Raw genomic sequence first — 19,878 nt, forward strand, 5'->3', positions numbered from 1 at the left:
GCAAATCTTTGAAAGGCTTGGATCTCAGGGATGACTTTGGGTCCTTACCTCTGGTTCTGTGTATCCCTGGGAGAGGTGCTGCTTGTCAGGTGGAGAGAGATGTGCCCTCACTCTCCCTAATTGGCTTATTGGCATGAGAAGGGCAGGCTTCAGGTTACCGCCCCTTTTCCCAAATAGAACTCGGAGGGCGGGAGAGCTCGGAGACTTCATTCCATTTCTAATCATCTAATGGGCTTGTTTGAATGTTTGCTATCATCATAATTTTATTTTAATCCAACCTGGGTTATAGTTCATTCCCCTGAAGCTCTGGACTGGGTATCAAATTTGGGCTCAGTCCGTACTCAGGTCAATGCCAAGTGCTCTCCTTCTGCCACATTTAGAATTACTGTATGAGAACTTTCATCACCAGATTTCTCTAAGCTCCCTGGTAAAATCTGACGTCCCGGAACCAATTCCACTGCAGAGGTCCTCTGGAAAGAGGAGTTTACTTGAGCCTGGTACAAAGAGTCCTGCCTGGGCTACAAGCTTCTGATGTCTGCCCTGGTGTGAGGGGAGTCTGGAGATGGCTGGGACAGTGTTGGTTTTTAGAGACTTTGGGACTTAAGAAGTAGACCACGGCATGGTTGCCCTACCAATACCAGGTAGGAAGTACCACCCAATATATTAGTGTCCCAGTTATTGGCAGGAAAAAGAACCCAAACAAAACACCACAATTGTTTGATTATTATATGGGTTGGGTCTATCTCCTCTGCACTACTAATCCATCATGAAACATTAGACTTAAAAGAAGCTCCATGGCACCCCTAATTAAAGGTACATGTGTTGGGCTGTAAGGATTGAGGAGAATGGGGACCAGGATGGTTGTGTGACTTGGCCAAGGTCAAACATTTAAGCCATTTCAGTGCTAAGGATGGTCAAAATAGTTGAGAGGGGTGACAGAATTGCTGATGGCGTTGGCCAGGGTTGAACCTAGTGTGAGCTTGGGGAGACCTGATCATTGGTTCAGGAGGCAGAAGACCTAACTTTCAGGCCATGTTGTTTTCAATTTTTCTTAGTCTCAGTTTTCTCATTCACAAAATGGACATAAAAATATATACCATGTCTGCCTCCTCATATAGAAGGGTATATTAGATAATGTGTAAAATAGATTAAGAAACTATTTTATAATTACTAATAGTTTGCATGAATTGAGAATTGAACTTGCTCTAAGCCAATCTTCACATTCTGTGGCAAATGAGTATCCGTTTTATCCACATGAGATAGGTCAGAGATAGAAAATGAGTGACAGTGATGGTTAGAGTCTCTTTTATAGGGATTTTTTTGTTGTAATAGGTGTGCTGGGTGCACCCTACGAGTCACATGGTGTTCTCTTAGTTTTCTCTGTTAACTTCCTTAGTTGTGTGTAATGTTCTCGTTTATGCTCCTGATTTACTGAAGCTCCCCTAGTTAAAATACTATTCACAAGAGACATCTGATAGCCAAGGAGTGTTTCCAGGTCATTCAAATGAGTTTCTAATGGTTATTTTTTTGAAGGCAGGAAGTCACAAATTGCCAAGAATAAAAGAACTTGAGAACACAGAGGTGTTTTCTGATCTTCAAGGGACTTGATTATATTTTTGAATGGATGGCCTGATTTTGATTGCAATAACCTGCTATGCATTTCTTACATTCACGACTTAGGTAACTTGATTATACATTCTGATTAATAGCTGAAATGATGATCTGATTAGCCTACATATTTTATGTAACCATGATTTAGAAATGTATTTTAGAAAGAAGTAAACTTTATTTTCAACTAAGCTGTTGATCTTGACTCTGAGATTACTATTTTAAGGATATTGTAGGTAGCTTGTGTCACAATAGCCCTAACTATTCTAGGAATTAAAAAAATATTTATATGTATTATGACATTGATTTTATTTTCAAATGATGACATCTAAGAAACAGTTGAGAATGGAAAATTACACGATATGTTCATGTCATTGCAAATGTGCGCTGGTGCCTGTGTTCTGTATATAAACAGTCACTTGGATTTTATTTCGTGAGGAATCGAGACTCTAGGAGCGCAGAACATTTCCAGGGAAACAAGTAACTGTCTCTGGAAATCCTTTGGGCAAATGCAGCCTATGCCTCCAGACTCGTCCGTTTCTTTTCCAGCAACCACGGGTTCCCCAGGACTGTCCCAGTCCTCTTGGATCCTTCCCTTTTCTGGATCCCTATAAGGCACACAAGACTATATGTAACAGTATGGGAAACTGTGTGGCAGTGTTTGTCCTTGCGTCTGATTATTGGTGAATGCGCCCAGTTTCTACTTGTACTGTAAGTACCTTAAAGAGGAGCCCCATTGTTTACTTCGATATTTCCCAGAATCTAGCACAGTACTGGGCACATAGTAAGCACTCAATAAACACATAATTAATCAACATTAACTGGGAAACTTCTCAAGGTCTGGAATTCTGTTTCAAATTATCTACATGGTACCTCATATAAGGCCACGTGCTGATAGGTGCTTATTGATGGATTTGATTGAAACTATAAACGGAATAACCATTTCATTTTTTTAACTCCTATGATGGGACTATGGGCCCCCAGTCTTTATCCCCATTTAACTTCTCTGGCCCAAACAGTTCTAAAGTTGATGCTTCTAACTGGGGTTGCCTGGGTTAGTTACATTACAGAAGATTCTTGATTCTTCAAGTCACCAGAAGTAGAAGAGATTAGAAAAGTTTTCCGTTCAACCCTTCTAATCGCATGATGAGGAAATAGGTCCATTGTGCTTAAGCAAGTTGTCCAAGGTTATTCATTCATCCATGTAGTGTTACATCTGAGTACCCATTTTATTCCAGATGACGTAGTGAGTTAGGAGTAGAGTCTTTTATTACCTAACTCTCCAGGCCCAGTCCCTGTTCCAGTCCCAACCTCAGTTTGGCTACCATTAAATATTTATCACTTAGTGCAGATATCTTCCCTCCTCTTCCCTTCCGGAACACGCATGAGAGAAATCATATGTCGCAAATTTCTGCCAGGCCCTACATAGGATGTCTATTTCCAGCTTTCCCCCCATAATTCTAGCACGCTCGGGCAGGGAGGTGTCACAACGAAGATAGGATAGCATCACTTCAAAAATTGTTATTGAGAAGTTTTTGAAAAATTCACAAAGTTTGTGATCAGTGAGGTGCTCTTGGCATATCCCAGAAACAGAACGGGACCTGGGAACCCACCTCTCCGGGGATCGGAGTGACTGCGTGTGGCTGAGCGTGACGACATGGTGCCCTGCTATCGAAGGCGTGTGGGAGCGGGCGGGCGGGCAGGCGGTTTGTCCTGCAGCAGCTCTAATCTTAGATAAGTAGCTCCACTTTTCTGTGCTTGGAGGAGACCAAAATTGGTAGCTCCCGTTAAGCCCAGGGTGTACGGTTACATGCTTAGACATGTAAAACTCAGTTCTAAAACCTCGCTTTTTGGTGAAGATGGTGACTGGACTGGTGCTTGCGGATACACTGAGGATGGTGGGCAGAGCCTCGTCTGTTGTTTAGGGCTTGGTTCAGGTCTGCAGTCCCCTGCACGCCTTCGGCAGTGAAGGGTGAGGATGCAGAAGATGGCTCTTTGTTCCCTGTGGGCTTTGGCAAAGCTGTGGGAGATTCTTGCCAGAAATGCTGCCAGGGTTTGAGAGAGGAACACATCAGGGCTAGAAGGAGAGGAAATGAAAGGTCTCTTGGGCTGGCTTGTTCCCAGAAACCTGCTGCAGGTAAGTGAGCATGGCTGCAAGGTGGTCTGGCATTCTGTACCATCCTGCCCCCACCCTGCTGGTGTCAGGAACTGAGGTCATGGCCTTTGACAGCATTGAACAGTCCAGTGCCAGCCTAAGCCACCACTGTCTCCAACCTTTATTGATGTATGTGCCTGTTTCCAGGGGAAGTGATCAGATGTTAAGGATGGCTTAGAGAGAGGTTCTTCAGCTTGGCTGGAAGTATTATTTGACCTAAGAAAATTGTACTAGCTAATCCAAGTTTAGAAACTCTTAAATACAGTTCTTGGCACTGGGCCCCTGAAAATAAAACAGTTAAAAAATTACAGAAAATTCTCTGGTAAATCTGATGCTAGCCCTCTCGGTCGGTCTGCGTGCCCCCCCCCGCCCCCCGAGTCAGAAGACACAGGGGGAAAGGACCATCTGGCCCAGCATGCCCGCTTTTTATTTGGTTGCTCTCAATCCTACCTTCCTGTTTGGATCACCCCTCCCCTCTGCCCATACTTCAGAAACCAATCAAGGTGTCTCCTGAACTCATTTATTCCCTTTGTTTCAGCCGCCTTCTTGGGTAACTTTTTCCATATGCTTACCTCCTTGCCTCACAACCAATTTTTTTTTCTTTTCCATCCAAAATGGCCTGATTGAACTCTTAGGAAAGGCCATTCACTCGAATATAGGACAAAAGCTTCTAAAGATCCCAAACAATGTTTCATTACTTTTGATGACCGGGATATATAGGTGGGGAGAAATTGCTGTGTGTAAAGCCAGGAGCCGGTGGGGCAGTGCGGCGGAGTGGGTGCGATTCCAGAGCACATCCTTGCTCGCGTGGCCCCCCCCAAGTGGACGGGTCCAATCTAGATTTGGGGCCAGAGTCTGTTATGATTATTACTATCATCATCATTGTTGTTGTTATGATTAAAACGTGGCCTTTATTTCCTTTGTTGCCCCAGTTTGGCTTCAAGCCCTTCAACATGGTGACATTAGTACTCTTTATATTGCCTGTTGTGGACCCGTTTTCTTCAGCTGTTGCTAAAACTTACTAAAATGCCAGATGTCATGTTGGAAACACGAAACCTGAAAGAAGGTCGTAAATCACAAAAACAAACCATAAAAAAAAATAATAAAATACCCCGAGTGCTGTGCTCTGGAGCTTCCCAGGTTTACGTCTCCTTTTGTTCAAGTCTCTGCCACTCCCCCATGCCCTTCTCCCCGCCGCCCGTCTTTCAGGGTCGGGGTGTTGGGGGTGGCCAGCAGTTTCTCACCCAAGACTTGATGGTTTGTTTTGCAGATTCGGAGCAGAGCACTGGTTCAGACTCGGAGGTGCTCACTGAGCGGACTTCCTGCTCCTTCGACACTCACACCGACCTGGGCCCTGGTGCTGCGGGCCCTGTGCCTGCTGCCATGTCTTCCATGGAGGAGATTCAGGTGGAGCTGCAGTGCGCTGACCTCTGGAAGAGGTTCCATGACATTGGAACTGAGATGATCATCACCAAAGCAGGCAGGTAAGGACAAGTTCCACGGAGTGGCCACATTCAAAGAACAGAGGACGAAGTAGGAGCTGCTACATTTCTGCTTGTCCCTTATTTGTGGTAGGTGGCGCTGGTGAAGCCAAAGACACACGCACTCCCATTTGTGCATCTAGACGTCCTGGCGAAGTGATCTTGTGTTTTCTGTGATATTGCCATTTTCCTCCAAGGGCCACTGAAACTTAAATCACAAACGTTTTCTGCCTTCAAATGCATTTCAGTTATTAGTGGAGATCCATGGTACATAACAGACAAACCAATTTTCAGAGCAAGCGTTACTTTACCATCGATTTCTTTCAACAGATCAAGGTTGCTCCCCAAGCAACAGCTAGCATCCTCAAAGGCTTTTAAAGCAGCCAGACGTGTTTGTAAGAATTTTGGTTTTGGTAAGAATTGGGCTTCATTTATCTTTTGAGCCCTACTGTTGGTCCATTGTGTTTTATTGTGGGCTTGAAATTGTTATGAAACTTTAATGGCAACCTGGTGGAAATTCTTGCAAAACTTTTTATGTAGTATAATAAACATTTCAAACACTTTCTCTTGAAATAAACTTTTCATCAAGCTACTCCTTCATTGGTATCTTTCAATTTTCTTGGTAGTATTTTGTTAGCTATCTATTTGTGCTGCATACTCAACATATGATACATTATTTAAAATTCACAAAAATCCTATGAGGTATGATATGATAATTTCATATACGAATGAGGATGTGAAGGCCAAAGAGGCTAATTAACTTGACTAAGGCCACTTGGACAACAAAGGTTAGCTCCAGAATTCTACACAACTTCGTTTGGCTCTAAAACAATGGTCTCAACTATTTATAACTCTGCACTGTTAAAAAATGGTTGTAATGTTTGTCCCTTAGATTCAAAATGAAAATGATTTAAATAAAGATAAATTGGGGTTCCACCTCTTGGGTATATAGGGATAGTTCATTGAAATTAAAACAATAATGCTGCTTTCATATTTTCCAAGCCAATCTACGTAGTTTCACGCAATGGAGACCAAAAAGACCCACTTCATTGATCAAAGCTGTCTTCATGAACATGAACATTTAAAGTAAAAGAATATTTTGATTGGGTTCAGTTCACTTGAATGAATATAGACAAACCTCCCAGTATAATAAGACACCACAAAAACATGAAGTTAAAATGAACCTTAAATATTGTTTATTTTCTTTCTCATTTAGAATGAAGTTTTCTCTTCTTTCTCTAAGTTTTAGCAGTGAATAAAACTATTAAAAGGCTTCTTAGGAGGAGCAATTTAAAGGAGAATTACTTTCAATACCATCTCCTTTTTGTTGTATAGGTTTTAGTCTACCCCTTTTCTACATTTTTAAAGGTTATGGCTGGGAAGGAAATAGAGCAATTCAGGGGAAAAGTGTTTATTCTTTTTCTTAGTTTTGGGGAAGAGGTTTGGTTTGGAGAGAGGGAAATTTATTTATTTTTTTTGTCTGTAAGATTTTCCACTTTTTATTTTGGGTTTTCATTTACTACTATTGGGTCTGTGTCTTCCAGCCATTTTTGTCCTTGTTCCCTGCACTTCAGTGAATTCAGTTCACCTGAGAACCTCATTGAAAACACTCCTGTGCCCCTATTTTGTGATTTCTTCTGCAGGGTTTTCTTTTTCATATCTCTGTCCTCACAGATTTACTTTGATACCTGAATCTATCCAGATATTCCTAGCACAGATATACAGTTTGTTCTTTAGTATATCCCTTTATTGAGGTCTAGAAACTACATTTGTTGCTTCTGTATTGAATTGTATGCCTGCTCGAATAATTCGGAAACAACCCAGAAACATACAAAGAAGACTTTCTCTTCTGTAAACCTTGTTCACCTCCTTTCCATTTCCCCCAGTTGGTTTCTTCCTTTTCACTTCATTTCTTCCTATGTAGCGTCCTTTCCAATTTTAATCCCAATTTTTATTTTCTTAGTGTTAGCTATGTATGCTTCTCTGTTCTTTTCCTGCTCAGGAAAGTTTAGTCACACCCTGAACTGTAAGCCTGTTGATTCAGAACCATTGCTGTTACAAAGCTCCCAATCTTCGAATGTAGCAACACAATCTGTGTAATCAGCACCATGGACAGAGGTGCTCGTAGGGATTAATGAGTTTGGAAGACAAAAGAATTGGCCTAAATTTAGTCATAAAACCAAACACATCTCATTTTATAAGTATGATTGTTTTTTTTTCTCTAGGGTATTATGACTTCACCTGATATTCTTTGCTAAAATACTGACAAAAAAGAAAAAAGCAACTTTTGATACAATTTAAAGAGAATTCAAACATCATAGAATTTTGAAGCAAGGGGGCACTTTGGAGAGTATCTAGTCCCTTTCATTTGTGTTATAGGTTATGGGGTTAAATGACTTATCTAAAATCACACAACTCATTCATTGTAGAACTTGGGTACTGGAAAGAAACAGGTATCTATTCTACTTTAGGTCATATAAATATTCCAGACAAAACAGGTAATTAATTTAAAAACATCTAACCCCTTTTCTTGAAGTCACCAAAAAAATAAATTCATTTCTTTCAGTGTAACAAATCTCTACAGATGGCTGAAAGGAACAACAGTTTCTTATCTTAGAGAGCCAGGGAGAGGACTTTCTTTCCATCTCTGGCAAGATACCCTCTAACTGTTTATACATACAGGGCACTTGTAAATCATTGTTATCAAGAAGAGAATTACTAATCTAAATTACTAAATTACTAATTTAAATCCATAGACCAAGGTTCTCAAGTTTTTGGAAAAAATTAGTGTGGGTCAAAGTGCCCAACCTATGCCTAAATGTTAGATTTAATCATTATGAGTAGCCCACCATCAAATGTCATTAGCCCACTAGAAGACTAAAATACAGGGTGTTCTAATTAAACTTGTGAGGGTAGAGGGAGAAAATCTAAATATATCAATAGAAGCTTCTGAAAATTATGAAGTGGGAAAGAAGGAAAAATTACATATTATTCTTTGAAAGTATTTAAGAATTAGCCATCATCCCTGTTACAAGGACTGGGGTCCCTTTTGTGCTTTCCTCAAATATGATTATGATGTCACTGACCTCCTACGGAGGACATTTGCTTTCTGAGTTGCCTTTGGTGGAATGTGTGACTAGCACAGAAAGCCTCATATAAACAACCAGTGCACATTTGCAAGATGGCTGTCTGGGGCCAGGGTACGGTCTATGGCCGTGAAATGAAGCAAAGCCAATTAGGACGTATGTGGATCAAGCCTGTGACCTTGACCTCATTAGCACTGTGCTCTGCCCAGCTCAACTAAATGGCCCCAGATGGTTAAACTTAATGTAGCATTTTGTGTTCAAGTACCCTGTAGAACATTCAGGGCAATCCAAATTTTTGAACCGAGCACGTTTTATGTCTGGCTCCTAAATGAATGACACACAAAAGAGCTTGATGTTTTTCTTCTTATGGTTAAAGAAGAATGGTGAATTTTATTCTAGACTCCTTGAAACACAATACCTCTTTGGGCTGCTCCCTCTTCAATTACGAGAGTAGTTGTAAAGTGCCATATCCTGACCTCCCTTGCTTTGGCAAGTTTAACAAGCCATTGTGGTAGAAACAAGGTATTGCCCAGAGGCCACTAGAATTCATTTGGTATTTGCTCCCTATTCCACAGGGTCTTTCCTCTGACACACATGTTGACAGCCTGAGAACTTGCAGAATTTTTTCTACAGTTTTATGCATTAAAAAAAACACAAAAAAACTTTGGTGGCCCTTTGTTTGGGAACTGGTAGCACCTACCTTCTTTTTTTTTCTTGCGACATTATTTTTAGAGTGGTCATTTTCAAATAGACTCAGTCAATCAGAATTATTTTATGATCAGCAACAATCAAGTATGATAAGCTGCTTGGGCAATAAGATGCCTGTAAGTTATTCAAGTATGTTAAGCATAAGAGTATAAGTATATTCAAGAATGTGATAGTCTAATAGGAAATGTATGTGTGTATACACATACATTATCTATCTATCGTCTATCTATCTATCTATCTATCTATCTATCTATCTATCTATCTATCTAATCACAGTAATAAAGCAGGGTATTGTATGAGCTCTTTGAGTGTATGAATCATTCAATGGGTCAATGTAAGTTAAGCGATGCTATTTGAGCAATATAAGTCCTCAGAATATTTTACAGTGATCATTTCCAAAGTAAGCCCACTTTGGGAATTAGAGGACATGGGACTTTGGTGGACTTCAAGTACCTAATGAGAAGAAACTTTCCAAGCTTTTCCTTCTGCCACTTCTCCCCCTCTGGTGCTCAGCTTCCTACTTTATTCCTCTTCACAGGAGGATGTTTCCTGCCATGCGAGTGAAAATCACTGGTCTGGATCCACACCAGCAGTACTACATAGCAATGGACATTGTGCCTGTGGACAATAAAAGATACAGGTAATGAATGACTCTGGCATGTGGAATCATGGGTGTCATTAACATTCCAGAACTATTCTTTAAACTCATTCAATGAAGCATTTTAACAGTGCACGGTATAATGCTCTGTGCAGGGAATAAGGATGGAGGATATGCCAATGGCCTGTGGCAGAGCACCAGGCAGAAACAAGTTGTTAGAGGCAGGAAATAAGGACTCAATAATGGGTCTGGAATCCCCACTATATCTCTGGAGAGAGTGGGATTGTACAGTGTCTGCCAGGATAGCAAAAATCAAATGGGTCTTAGGTCTAAAATTAATTCAGTTAACATTGAAAATAATTAACATATTGAATGACTTGGTTTATGAAATGCTAACTGAGTTAAAGTGATTGATTTTGAAAGAGGGGAAGGAGAAATGGACCAGTGCAGTACATTTAATCATATATTTGATGGATTACCCTGAGGATGGTAGAGGAGAGGAACAGGAGAATTGGGTGAGAACTCAAGAAGAACATTTAATTAGGGAGATTTATTATTCATTAATGTGGGTTGTGAGTGAGTTTGTTAAATGCTTTTCTTTTAAAGTCATGAAAAGCCAAAATAGTCTCAATGTCTCTTGGATGGCTTACATGTAATTCTTTTCTTAAACAACTTGTGGCTTAATTGATCTCTTGAGATCTCAATCCAACCAGAGAATCATGGCTTATTTTGAAATGTCTGAGAACTTGGCCCTAAACTCATGAATTTGGAGGAGAGAGATGAATGGCAAAGACCAGGACTAGTGTGGTAGGGCGATAGAGCTGGCCAAGAGAGACGTGGTCTTGATTACATGACTTAAGAGGGGAGAGGCTTCTAATCTGTTTTAGAGGGTCTTCGAAGATGAGATTTGGACTGAGTGCCCCTGTTTGCAAGGGTCCAGGGCCCCCATGTTCCTTTACTGAGAAGCAGAAAGTGTCAGATCCATGGAGAGTACTCTTCAGAATGACAGGGCATCTGGCAAAGTCTAGAAAACTGACCTCCTTTGCTACCAACAGCATCTCATTTCCAGTGGTTTTGTGGAAACGATGTGGGAGATGGTGACATTCAAAACAAAGAAAACAAGAACTGGGAAGACTGGGTGTTGTTTCTGGGGATGGTTGCACTAAGGCAAAGGCCCTCCACTTTCATAGAAATGCCTCAAAATTAAGATCCGTAGCAAGGAAATGGTTAACAGAAGAGCTGCTTGGAGGGTCTCTGCATATGGCTGTGTTTTATAGGACAATATGGAAGATGTTTTTAATAAGGAACCAAATCCTGAACAAGTGGCCAACGGATTATATGGTTTGCATTTGTAAGGTGAAAGGTTGCAGTAAAATACCTTTTCCATAGCTGGCCACGTGGGTTCAGGAGGCCTGTGTGCACACAGGGGTGCAAGGCAAGGAGAGGGAGAAGAAACAAAAAGGACTGTGAAAATGTTTTCCTTGTGAGAACTGCAGCTTTGATCATTAACCACTACACTTCTCTACCCGCCCCCCACCCCGCGCCTGTCTCGTTCTCCATTTCTTTCTCTATCTCATTTTCCTTTCTGTCTACCCTTCTCTTTTTTCTCCTTTGTATTCTGTTTAATCTCTACTACTTCTCCTTCCTTGTCATTTTTTTTGTCCCCTCTCTCTTGTCTCTCCTTTTTTCCTGGGCCTCTGTTCCCTCTCCATATATGTTCCCTCTCTGAATTCTCCTCTCTGCCTCTCTCAGATACGTGTATCATAGCTCCAAGTGGATGGTGGCTGGCAATGCTGATTCCCCTGTGCCCCCAAGAGTTTATATACACCCTGATTCTCTAGCTTCTGGAGACACTTGGATGAGACAGGTGGTCAGTTTCGACAAACTCAAGCTGACCAACAATGAACTGGATGATCAAGGACATGTGAGTCAAAGGACCCCATCTCCCTCCCTCTTCCCCTTTCTGCTTTAGAGCTGACTAGCCCCAGGCTTTTGTAAACAGGTGAACTAAGAATCTCCATGCCACTTCTCAAGAAAGTAGGCACAAAAGTTTTTCTTTCCGTGAAATTTTATTAATTACAAATATACCTTTTAGCAAATGTCTCCTCTCCATCTGTGTCTGTCAGACAGAAGTCATGTCCTCCAGGTACTCGTCAGGGGGAGAATCCAGAGACAGAAGCACAGGACAAATTAAAAAATCATGAAAGAAATCACAACATTTATTAGAACAACTCACAGGGCAGCCATGAAGTGACAGTTCTGGCTGATTGTCAAGAGAGGAATAGGCCCTAAGGCTTTCCAGTGTAACTGGAGAATCTGATGCTATTAATTTACCTTTTACAGTAAAACATGCACTGAATTTTCACTGAATGTCATGATCCATACTGGGTGTTATGGGAGGACTGAAGAAGCGAACGCCATGGCCTCCTACCTTGCAGGAAATGACAATTTTCTGAGGAAGGGAGAGCACACAGTACTCACGCCCACATGACATAAGGGAATGTCTATAAATTCAGTAACAAAGTGCAAATAATAGCTTGTAGACTTTAAAGACAGCATGACCCCATGCTGCAAATTTGAAGCAGGAGGAAACCACTGTCATGTGGCTGAGGTTCTGGGACCTTTTAGTAGAGTGATGGCTACTGGTACCAGAACAGTCATTCCGCATTTACCCAGTTAAAGCAAACATACTGCATCCATCACCCGTGATCAGGATACTGTGCTGTATGGTTCCATGTAATGCTTTCCAGTCACCAAGTCCTTCCTGCCATGGGCAAGTACACTGATTTCCGGTTTCCTGTATATCCCACCCCCTGATTTCCGGTTTCCTGTACATCACACCCCCAATCTGTATTCTTTCTATAAAACTTCTATCCTGTGATTTTATTTGCATGAGAGCTTGAAAAGATGTAGCGATCTTAGAGTCAGCCCTAGCTTAATGCTTCTCCTTCTCATTCCAGATCATTCTGCACTCCATGCACAAGTACCAGCCTCGAGTTCATGTGATTCGCAAGGATTTCAGCAGCGACCTTTCACCCACCAAACCTGTCCCCGTTGGGGATGGAGTGAAAACGTTTAACTTCCCGGAGACCGTGTTCACCACAGTCACGGCCTATCAGAACCAGCAGGTAAGAGGCTGCCTTTGAAGGTCTCCTGCTATATCTGCTTTTAAAGGCGCTTATTCAGGCTTTTGGTAAGAAATGCGTAGTCCTTGTACATGGCCCTGAGGAGCACGGAATGAGAGACAGCAGGCTTGCGGGGCACACAAGACACTGGTGATGACAAGACAGTAATGCCTAGTGGCAGCTGGCATGGTCTAGATTTAGCTCAGAGACAAGATCTTTGCCCAGGAGGAGCAAATCTTCTAAGTCATCTTCATGTTTCTCCGTATGTGTACCCATGTTCGTAATCTCTACCACATCCGGGCAAGTGTTCCTCCTCATTTGCAAGTACTGAGGTTAGATTCATTTCTTCCCTCCTACTGATGGTTTTTGTGTATCTCTGCATCTGGCTACAGTGAAGTCATCAGGCCTCTAAAATTCTGTGTAAGATCCTCAGCTTCACTTATACTTTCAGACTAAATTTACTTATGTGTGATCACCAGCTACACACTAAGATCTGTATCTTTTAATGTCAGTAGTTTGCCCATTCATTCCATAAATAGTCAGTGAGAACTTACAATACTCTAAGCTTAGTAGAGAAATAGAGCAGATTAAGACTTCTCCCAAAGCAGAGATTTAGTTGAGTGAAAGACACATATATACATAATGATAATACAGTGGAGTAATTTAAGAATAGAAATGTAGATAGGCCTTTTTGGTTGGTGGAGAGAATTAGGGATAGGAGGAGCTGATGCTTTTTCTGATGTTGAGAATTAGTCAGACTAATGGAGGAGGTATATGAATGGGAGAGGGGGAGAGAGAGACCAAGTCTGGAATTACTGAACATTCTAAACCATGGTCTTGTTTATTTAGTTATTTTTTTGAGGAGAGTGACTAGATGGATTTACAAGTGATCTCACTTAATGCAATTCCCTAGAACTTGTATGGGAGTATCATTTTTGTAAATTAGATTGCATTTTATCTTTTGGCAATTATCTAATTAATAGGATCCTGCAAAGAATGCTTTTCCTTGAAACAAAGTGTTTTTGCTTGTTTTGCTTGAAAGTCTGCATACTTTTATTTTGGACCAGCTTGGAGCAAAATGAAATTACACTATAATGCTCACTCCCTTTTGTATTTGATACCATGCTTAGTGCTCTGACCAAGAAAGCAGTAGAGGACAAGCATTTATTTGCTAAATATTTATCGAGTGCTTACTGTGTGAAGATGAGTTACATAATGGGTTCATGTAGGAAGAGTATTTCTGTCTTTCATGATGCATCTGGAAAAGGATCCCCAGTTGTTCTTTACCTTCAAAGGAATTTGAAGTTCGACAACCTATTAGTCTGGTAAATGTTAAGTACTATATGGTTGTTGGGCTTTCTCAGCAGCTATTAAACATTCCCAACTTCAGATTCCCCTTATGGCGGCCACGTTTGCTCTAAAGTAGAGGAAGAGATTTAGTTTGCTTTGGGCGCCATTTAAAATGATCAACCCCCCTCGAACATTTTAGATGGTAAAACTGTAGAGGCCATGGAGGCCTTGCAGAAAACTTTAGTAATGAAGATTTTTTCAACCTCTAATACAAGGCAGAGCAGCAATATAGCCATGGCCTTCGGGGCAGCTGGGACCTCGGGATTAACTGTGGTTCTGACGAAGGAAAGTGTGAATGGCAGTTCTTTGAATAACGGGTTGGACTTTTCCCCAAGAAAACCCGGCCACCATTTTAATCATTAGTTTCCTTGAAGGCAGAGATGTGGCAACAAATATCAGAATTTTATTTATTTATTAAAAATTTTTTAAAAATTGATTTTAGAGAGAGAGTAAGGGAGAGGGAGAGAGATGAAAACATCAATAAGAGAGAACATTGATTGGTCGCCTCCTGCATGCCCCCCACTGGGGACCAGGCCCACAACCTGGGCATGTGCCCTGACTGGGAATCGAACTGGTGACCTCCTGGTGCATGGGTCAATGTTCAACCACTGAGCCACACCGGCTGGGCATTATACCACAACTTCAGAATTTAGTTTTTAGAACACACTAGGCCATTGATGAATGAACTCACTGAGATCGGTTCTAGAGGCCAGGAGGAGGGTCTCTGCTACAGCTCAGGCTGAACCTCGAAGCTGCAGCTCGCTGAGGCAGTGGAAGAAGGCTGAGCGTGGTCCCTGGCAGCCCTCTCGGCCTCCGCCTTTTCTCACAGGCACTGAGTCCATCCTCGTGGTGTAAATACTTTGTCTATAGCCGGACTGGGGCAGGGGCTGTGGTGGTTTGATAGGGGTGGGAAACCATGACTAAGATCGTGGGACTTGGCAGTAGGCGTACCTGGTTCAATTTATGACTTTTCTATTGATGAATTGTATGACCTTGAACAACTTTCCTACCCCTTTCAGTCTGTGTTTCCAAGTCTGAAAATGTCCTAGCATCACAGAGCTACAAGGACTGGAAAAGGGGACATGCATGCAGTCACTAGCACAAACCCGGCATCTAGTTAATGGTAGTCAGACATTGCTAAATGACTGGGTCCACAGAGACATGAAGGAGAGTGGGGAGCAGAGCCTATTTTAAAGAATAAATTGCTCAGCCCTGGCCGCTGTGGCTCAGTTAGTTGGAGCGTTGTCCTGTGCACTGAAGGTCATGGGTTTGATTCCCAGTCAAGACACATGCCCAGGTTGTGGGTTCAATCCCCGGTCAGGGCACATATGGGAGGCAACTGATTGATGCTTCTCTCTCGCACGGATGTTTTTCTCTCTCTCTCTCTCTCCTTCTTCCTTCCTCTGTCTCTAAAATCAATAAAAAATACCCATATTCTCAGGGGAGGATTTAAAAAATGAAGAATAAATTTCTCATTAAGGAGAGAGAGGATCGTTGGGAATTGGAGGAGGTACCTTGGCTCTTCAAGATATTGTAATCAATAGGTAACTACTTTGATCTCCGTGTTCTCATGTCATGTTGGTGAATTCATGATGTGCCGACATTCAAAGTAGATGAGTCATACTCAATTCTACCCGTTTTGAAGTCAAGATAACAGCTTTTGCCTGTTTAACAAGCCTCCCATCCCTGGATAAATCAACAAGCATGATTGTTTAACATTCCCTTTGGCTGCATAGATATGATTTAATATAACGCAGCGACTTGTAATAAAGCAAACTAACCTCAGCTCTTTCCCCGAGGAACCTTGAGGTCTGCATCCTGTAAGTCAGAGCTGTGAGCTCACAATCATTTTCAGACTTGTCTTGAAGATGCCGGGTAGCATAAACTGTTCTCTTTTGTGAGCTATATGCACCTATTACTGTGTTTTTATTGCCCTCAACCTTCCAGAACAAGAACAATTAATATTTTATGGCAAAATTGTTTACTTCTTATATTTCTTTTTAAGGGAATGGTTAGGAGCCCTGTGAGAGTAAGAGAAAAAGTCAGTGGTAGGTTCATTGTTCTCAGGAGCTTGTTTTGCAGTAACACAGTGAAGAAGGGACAAGAGGGAGAGGAGTTGAAATGACATGTTACTCAGTTTCCGAAGGAAAGGCAGTGTCTTGTCCACAGAGAGCAGCAGGCTAACACTTGGAGACCTGGGCTTTCGTCCTAATGTTTCTGTTAGCTGCTAACGTCACTGTGAGCGAGTCATTTTGTCTTTCTGGGCTTCACGTTCTTCAAGACAAGGAGCGGTTGGCCTGTGCTTTCTAAGATCTCTGTTAGCTCTGAATTGATCATTTCTCCCTTTTCTTTTCATGCATGCTTTTTAATGAGGGTTGGGAGCAATTTCTCATGATCAAACAGAGGCAGTTGACCCCTGCTTTTTTTTTTATCCTCACCCGAGGACATTTTTCCATTTTTTGTACAGATAGAGTAGGAGGGAGAGAGAGGAAGAGACAAAGAGAGAGAAACATCGACGTGAAGGGACACATCGAGTGGCTGCCACCGCATGACCAACCAGGGCCAGGGACAAACTGCAACCGAAGTACATGCCCTTAGCAGGAACCAAACCCGGGTCTTTCTGGACTGCAGGCCGATGCTCTAACCGCTGAGCCAAACCTGCCAGGGCGACCCCTGCTTTTCAAATATTGAAAATTATGAGTGTTCATGCCTGTAAACTTGTTTAAGCCCCTACAATATTCTAGACCAGTGCAGTATTAGCAAGTCCACACTACAGAGGTGGGAATACACTATTTTGTTGCTGGTAAACAAAATACTCTAAACTACACTATTCATTTGTTTCTCCTCCCAGTGTTCTCCATTGTTAATAGTGTTTCCTGTTGAGTTCCATTTCGTCACCCAGGCTGGACACCTGACTCTCCCACATCCACTCTGTTGCTTCTACTGATGCAGGACTTTCTTGTTTCTCACCTCATTGCTTCTGCCCTTGTTCTGGATCTGCTCTGTTCCCCGACCGCCACCTTGGGCTATTGTGATAGCTTCCAGCAGAGTCACCTGGACTGCAAGCTTAGTGTCCCACCAGCCATCAAATGTATTCATTGTCAGATCGATCTTCCAAAAGCACAGCTCTGACTGCATCATTTCTGTGTCAGAAGCTGTCAACGACTCCTCAGTGCCTTGGGAGCAAAGTCCAGGATCCCAAGTCTTTCAGTTTAGGTCCTCTGGGGCTAGTTACCAACTACATTTCTAGGCTTATTTTTCATTAATCCTCATTAGGCATCCAGAGGAGCTCAGCAATCTAGTTCAAATTTTACTGTTTGTACTTCATAGCTTCCTTGCTTTTGCCTATGCTCTTGTCTTTGCTGAAATGTACCCCCCCCCCATCTTTATTTGTCTAGATTCCTTTGAATCTTTAAGTTTGGTGCAAATACTCTCCACTACCACCTTCCTTCCGTTTTCAGCTGCAAATGAGCTTCCCTTTGTGGAAGTTTTAGTGAGTGTACCTCTCTCATGACCCGATCGCTTGCTGACCCATGTGTGTTTGTTCAGTCTTCCTCTCAATAGTTTAGGCTTTTTGAAAACAAAGATTTCACATTCTACAATAAAACAGTGCAACATGGTAGAAAACACCAGGTCCATAGTTAAGAGACTTTGAGTTCTAGACCCAGCTCTGCAGCTGACAAGACGGCACTGCCTTGGATCAGTCACTCCGCCTGGGTGTTCTCATTTGCAAATGGTGCTTTGGTCTGAAGCAGTGCTTCTCAGTCACCAGTCAGTGGAGAAGGTTTTCACGGGCCACTGAAAAACAGACAGTATAGGGTCTTTTTATACATGTAAACATTCATTTTTTAAATTTATTTTTTATTTTGTATTTTTATCTTAGTCGTGAGGGTCACAGTGAGGGAGAGGATGTGAGAGAGAGGGAGGAAAGAAAGGGAGGAAGGAGGGGAGAAAGAGAGAGACGTAAACATTCATTTTAATAGACTACATTTTTTTATTTTGTCCTTTTATTTTTTTGATGCTAGAATGTCATTTATTTTATGAACGAATGATGGCACGAGATAGTAGACATTAGCTCCCTTCACTTGGTAGAATAAAACATTGGAATATCAATGTTGATCTCTCAAGTATTGGAATGGGGGATTAGAATCGGCTTAGGAAATTCTGAAGCCCAGAAACCATTCATCAAGATGAAGGACACCACCATCTCCAATATTTGAAGACATTTGTGCCTGCCCCATAGCTCAGAGTCTGAAAATATCCTTGGAAAATGGCTGAATGAACAATTAGTCCACACACTTCTACTACCAGTTTCTTTATATATCTGTGATTCTGCTTTTTTTCAGGATATAAATAGTAATGAAGTGAGAAGAATTTCTATTTCACGAAATACCTGATGCCTTTCTTTCCCCTGTTCCCATTTCCCCTCTCACCCTCACGGACTGACCCATAGACTCCCGGGGCTGCTAGCATACTGAAGTTATTATTACTGCGAGGGGCTCTCAGAGTGCCAACTTGGCCAGCCTGTGGCAGAGAGGAAGGTACATCATGCCCAGAATCTCATCGTGGAGAATAAGGTGGTAGAGGCTGGAATAAAGGTGACTCCACACTTGATGCTTTTTCTTGGAAGAGGCTGACGCCAACATGTCCTCATGGAATTAGCAGGAAATTTCCATTACAGAATCTTCGTCTTCTCTAAGGAGAGAAAAAAAAGCCTGCTGAACCTTGAGGCTTTTTTTTTTTCCCAAACAGGAAACTAGATTTCGAAAAGATACAGCCCCATTCTGCTCAGGTAACACAGTCCCACTTCTTGATGAGAATTGGCTACAGGGACCAGCTAGGAAGTCTGCAGCCGCAGCCAGGTCTGTGTAAGCAAATCCAATAGGGTTTCTGAGTCACTCATTATGTCTTAAACCAGTGAGCCAGTTTTATCCTAACTTTCCAATCAAATCAGTATACACATTTTTTTTTTTCTTACAGGCTAAGGGTTTTGTTTTTTTGTTTTAAACCCAATGGAACATACTTCGAGCAATATGATAAAAACAACAACAACAACAAAAACATAACTAAGAGAGTGTTAATAAGGGCAGGCCCTTTTTTATAATCATACTCAAGATTCAATTTTCTTTGTAGGTTGTGTTATTTGTGTCTGCACTGTGCATTGTGAGGTATATCTCATTTATTAACTGCTTCTATGTTACTAGGCAAAAAGAAGCCGGTGAAAATGATTAAAATTAATAGTGGCAGGCCAGCAACCACTCCCGCGTGTGCCCCAGTCTTCAATAACTCAGACTACACAAATCAGTGTAAGGTTATGGAAATAAAATCAGTGAACAAAAATGCTTCCATAACCTCTGTATTTTCCATGTCTCCTCATTATCATTGGACGGCGTTTGAACATGACTCCTGTAGAATAGCTTTGGCTGCACAGGAAGCTACTAATAGACCTTGTTCTTACTGAAAGAACATTTAAGACTTTTGTCTGTAATGCCTGCAGTGAAAGCAAATAGGATTGAGGGAATTGTTTGGTTTAGAGTCTCTAAGGCTTGTTACGGCTCTGGGACTGCTGATCCCTCTTTCCCACATCCTCCCTCCCTCCCTCCCTCCCTCCCTCCCTCCCTCCCTCCCTCCCTCCCTCCTTCCTTCCTTCCTTCCTTCCTTCCTTCCTTCCTTCCTTCCTTCCTTCCTTCCACAATATTCATTGAGCATGAATAGCATTTCATATTAGATTCCACTTAATAAAGTGGTATGTAAAAATAGGGGACCA

At 41.9% G+C, this 19,878-nt stretch overlaps 1 protein-coding gene across 2 annotated transcripts in view; it reads left to right on the forward strand.

The window, feature by feature from the left end:
• Positions 1-19,878, forward strand: part of TBX15 (T-box transcription factor 15) — a 104,598-nt gene that overhangs the window by 53,356 nt on the left and 31,364 nt on the right. For both annotated transcript variants that reach the window (XM_036273613.1, XM_036273614.1), the window contains exons 2-5: positions 5,034-5,247; positions 9,577-9,678; positions 11,389-11,560; positions 12,597-12,764. In XM_036273613.1, coding sequence (XP_036129506.1) covers positions 5,034-5,247; positions 9,577-9,678; positions 11,389-11,560; positions 12,597-12,764 — 656 coding nt within the window. The remainder of the gene's footprint in view (positions 1-5,033; positions 5,248-9,576; positions 9,679-11,388; positions 11,561-12,596; positions 12,765-19,878) is intronic.

This window comes from Molossus molossus, unplaced genomic scaffold (assembly GCF_014108415.1).
Source record: "Molossus molossus isolate mMolMol1 unplaced genomic scaffold, mMolMol1.p scaffold_m16_p_20, whole genome shotgun sequence".
Lineage (NCBI taxonomy): Eukaryota > Metazoa > Chordata > Mammalia > Chiroptera > Molossidae > Molossus > Molossus molossus.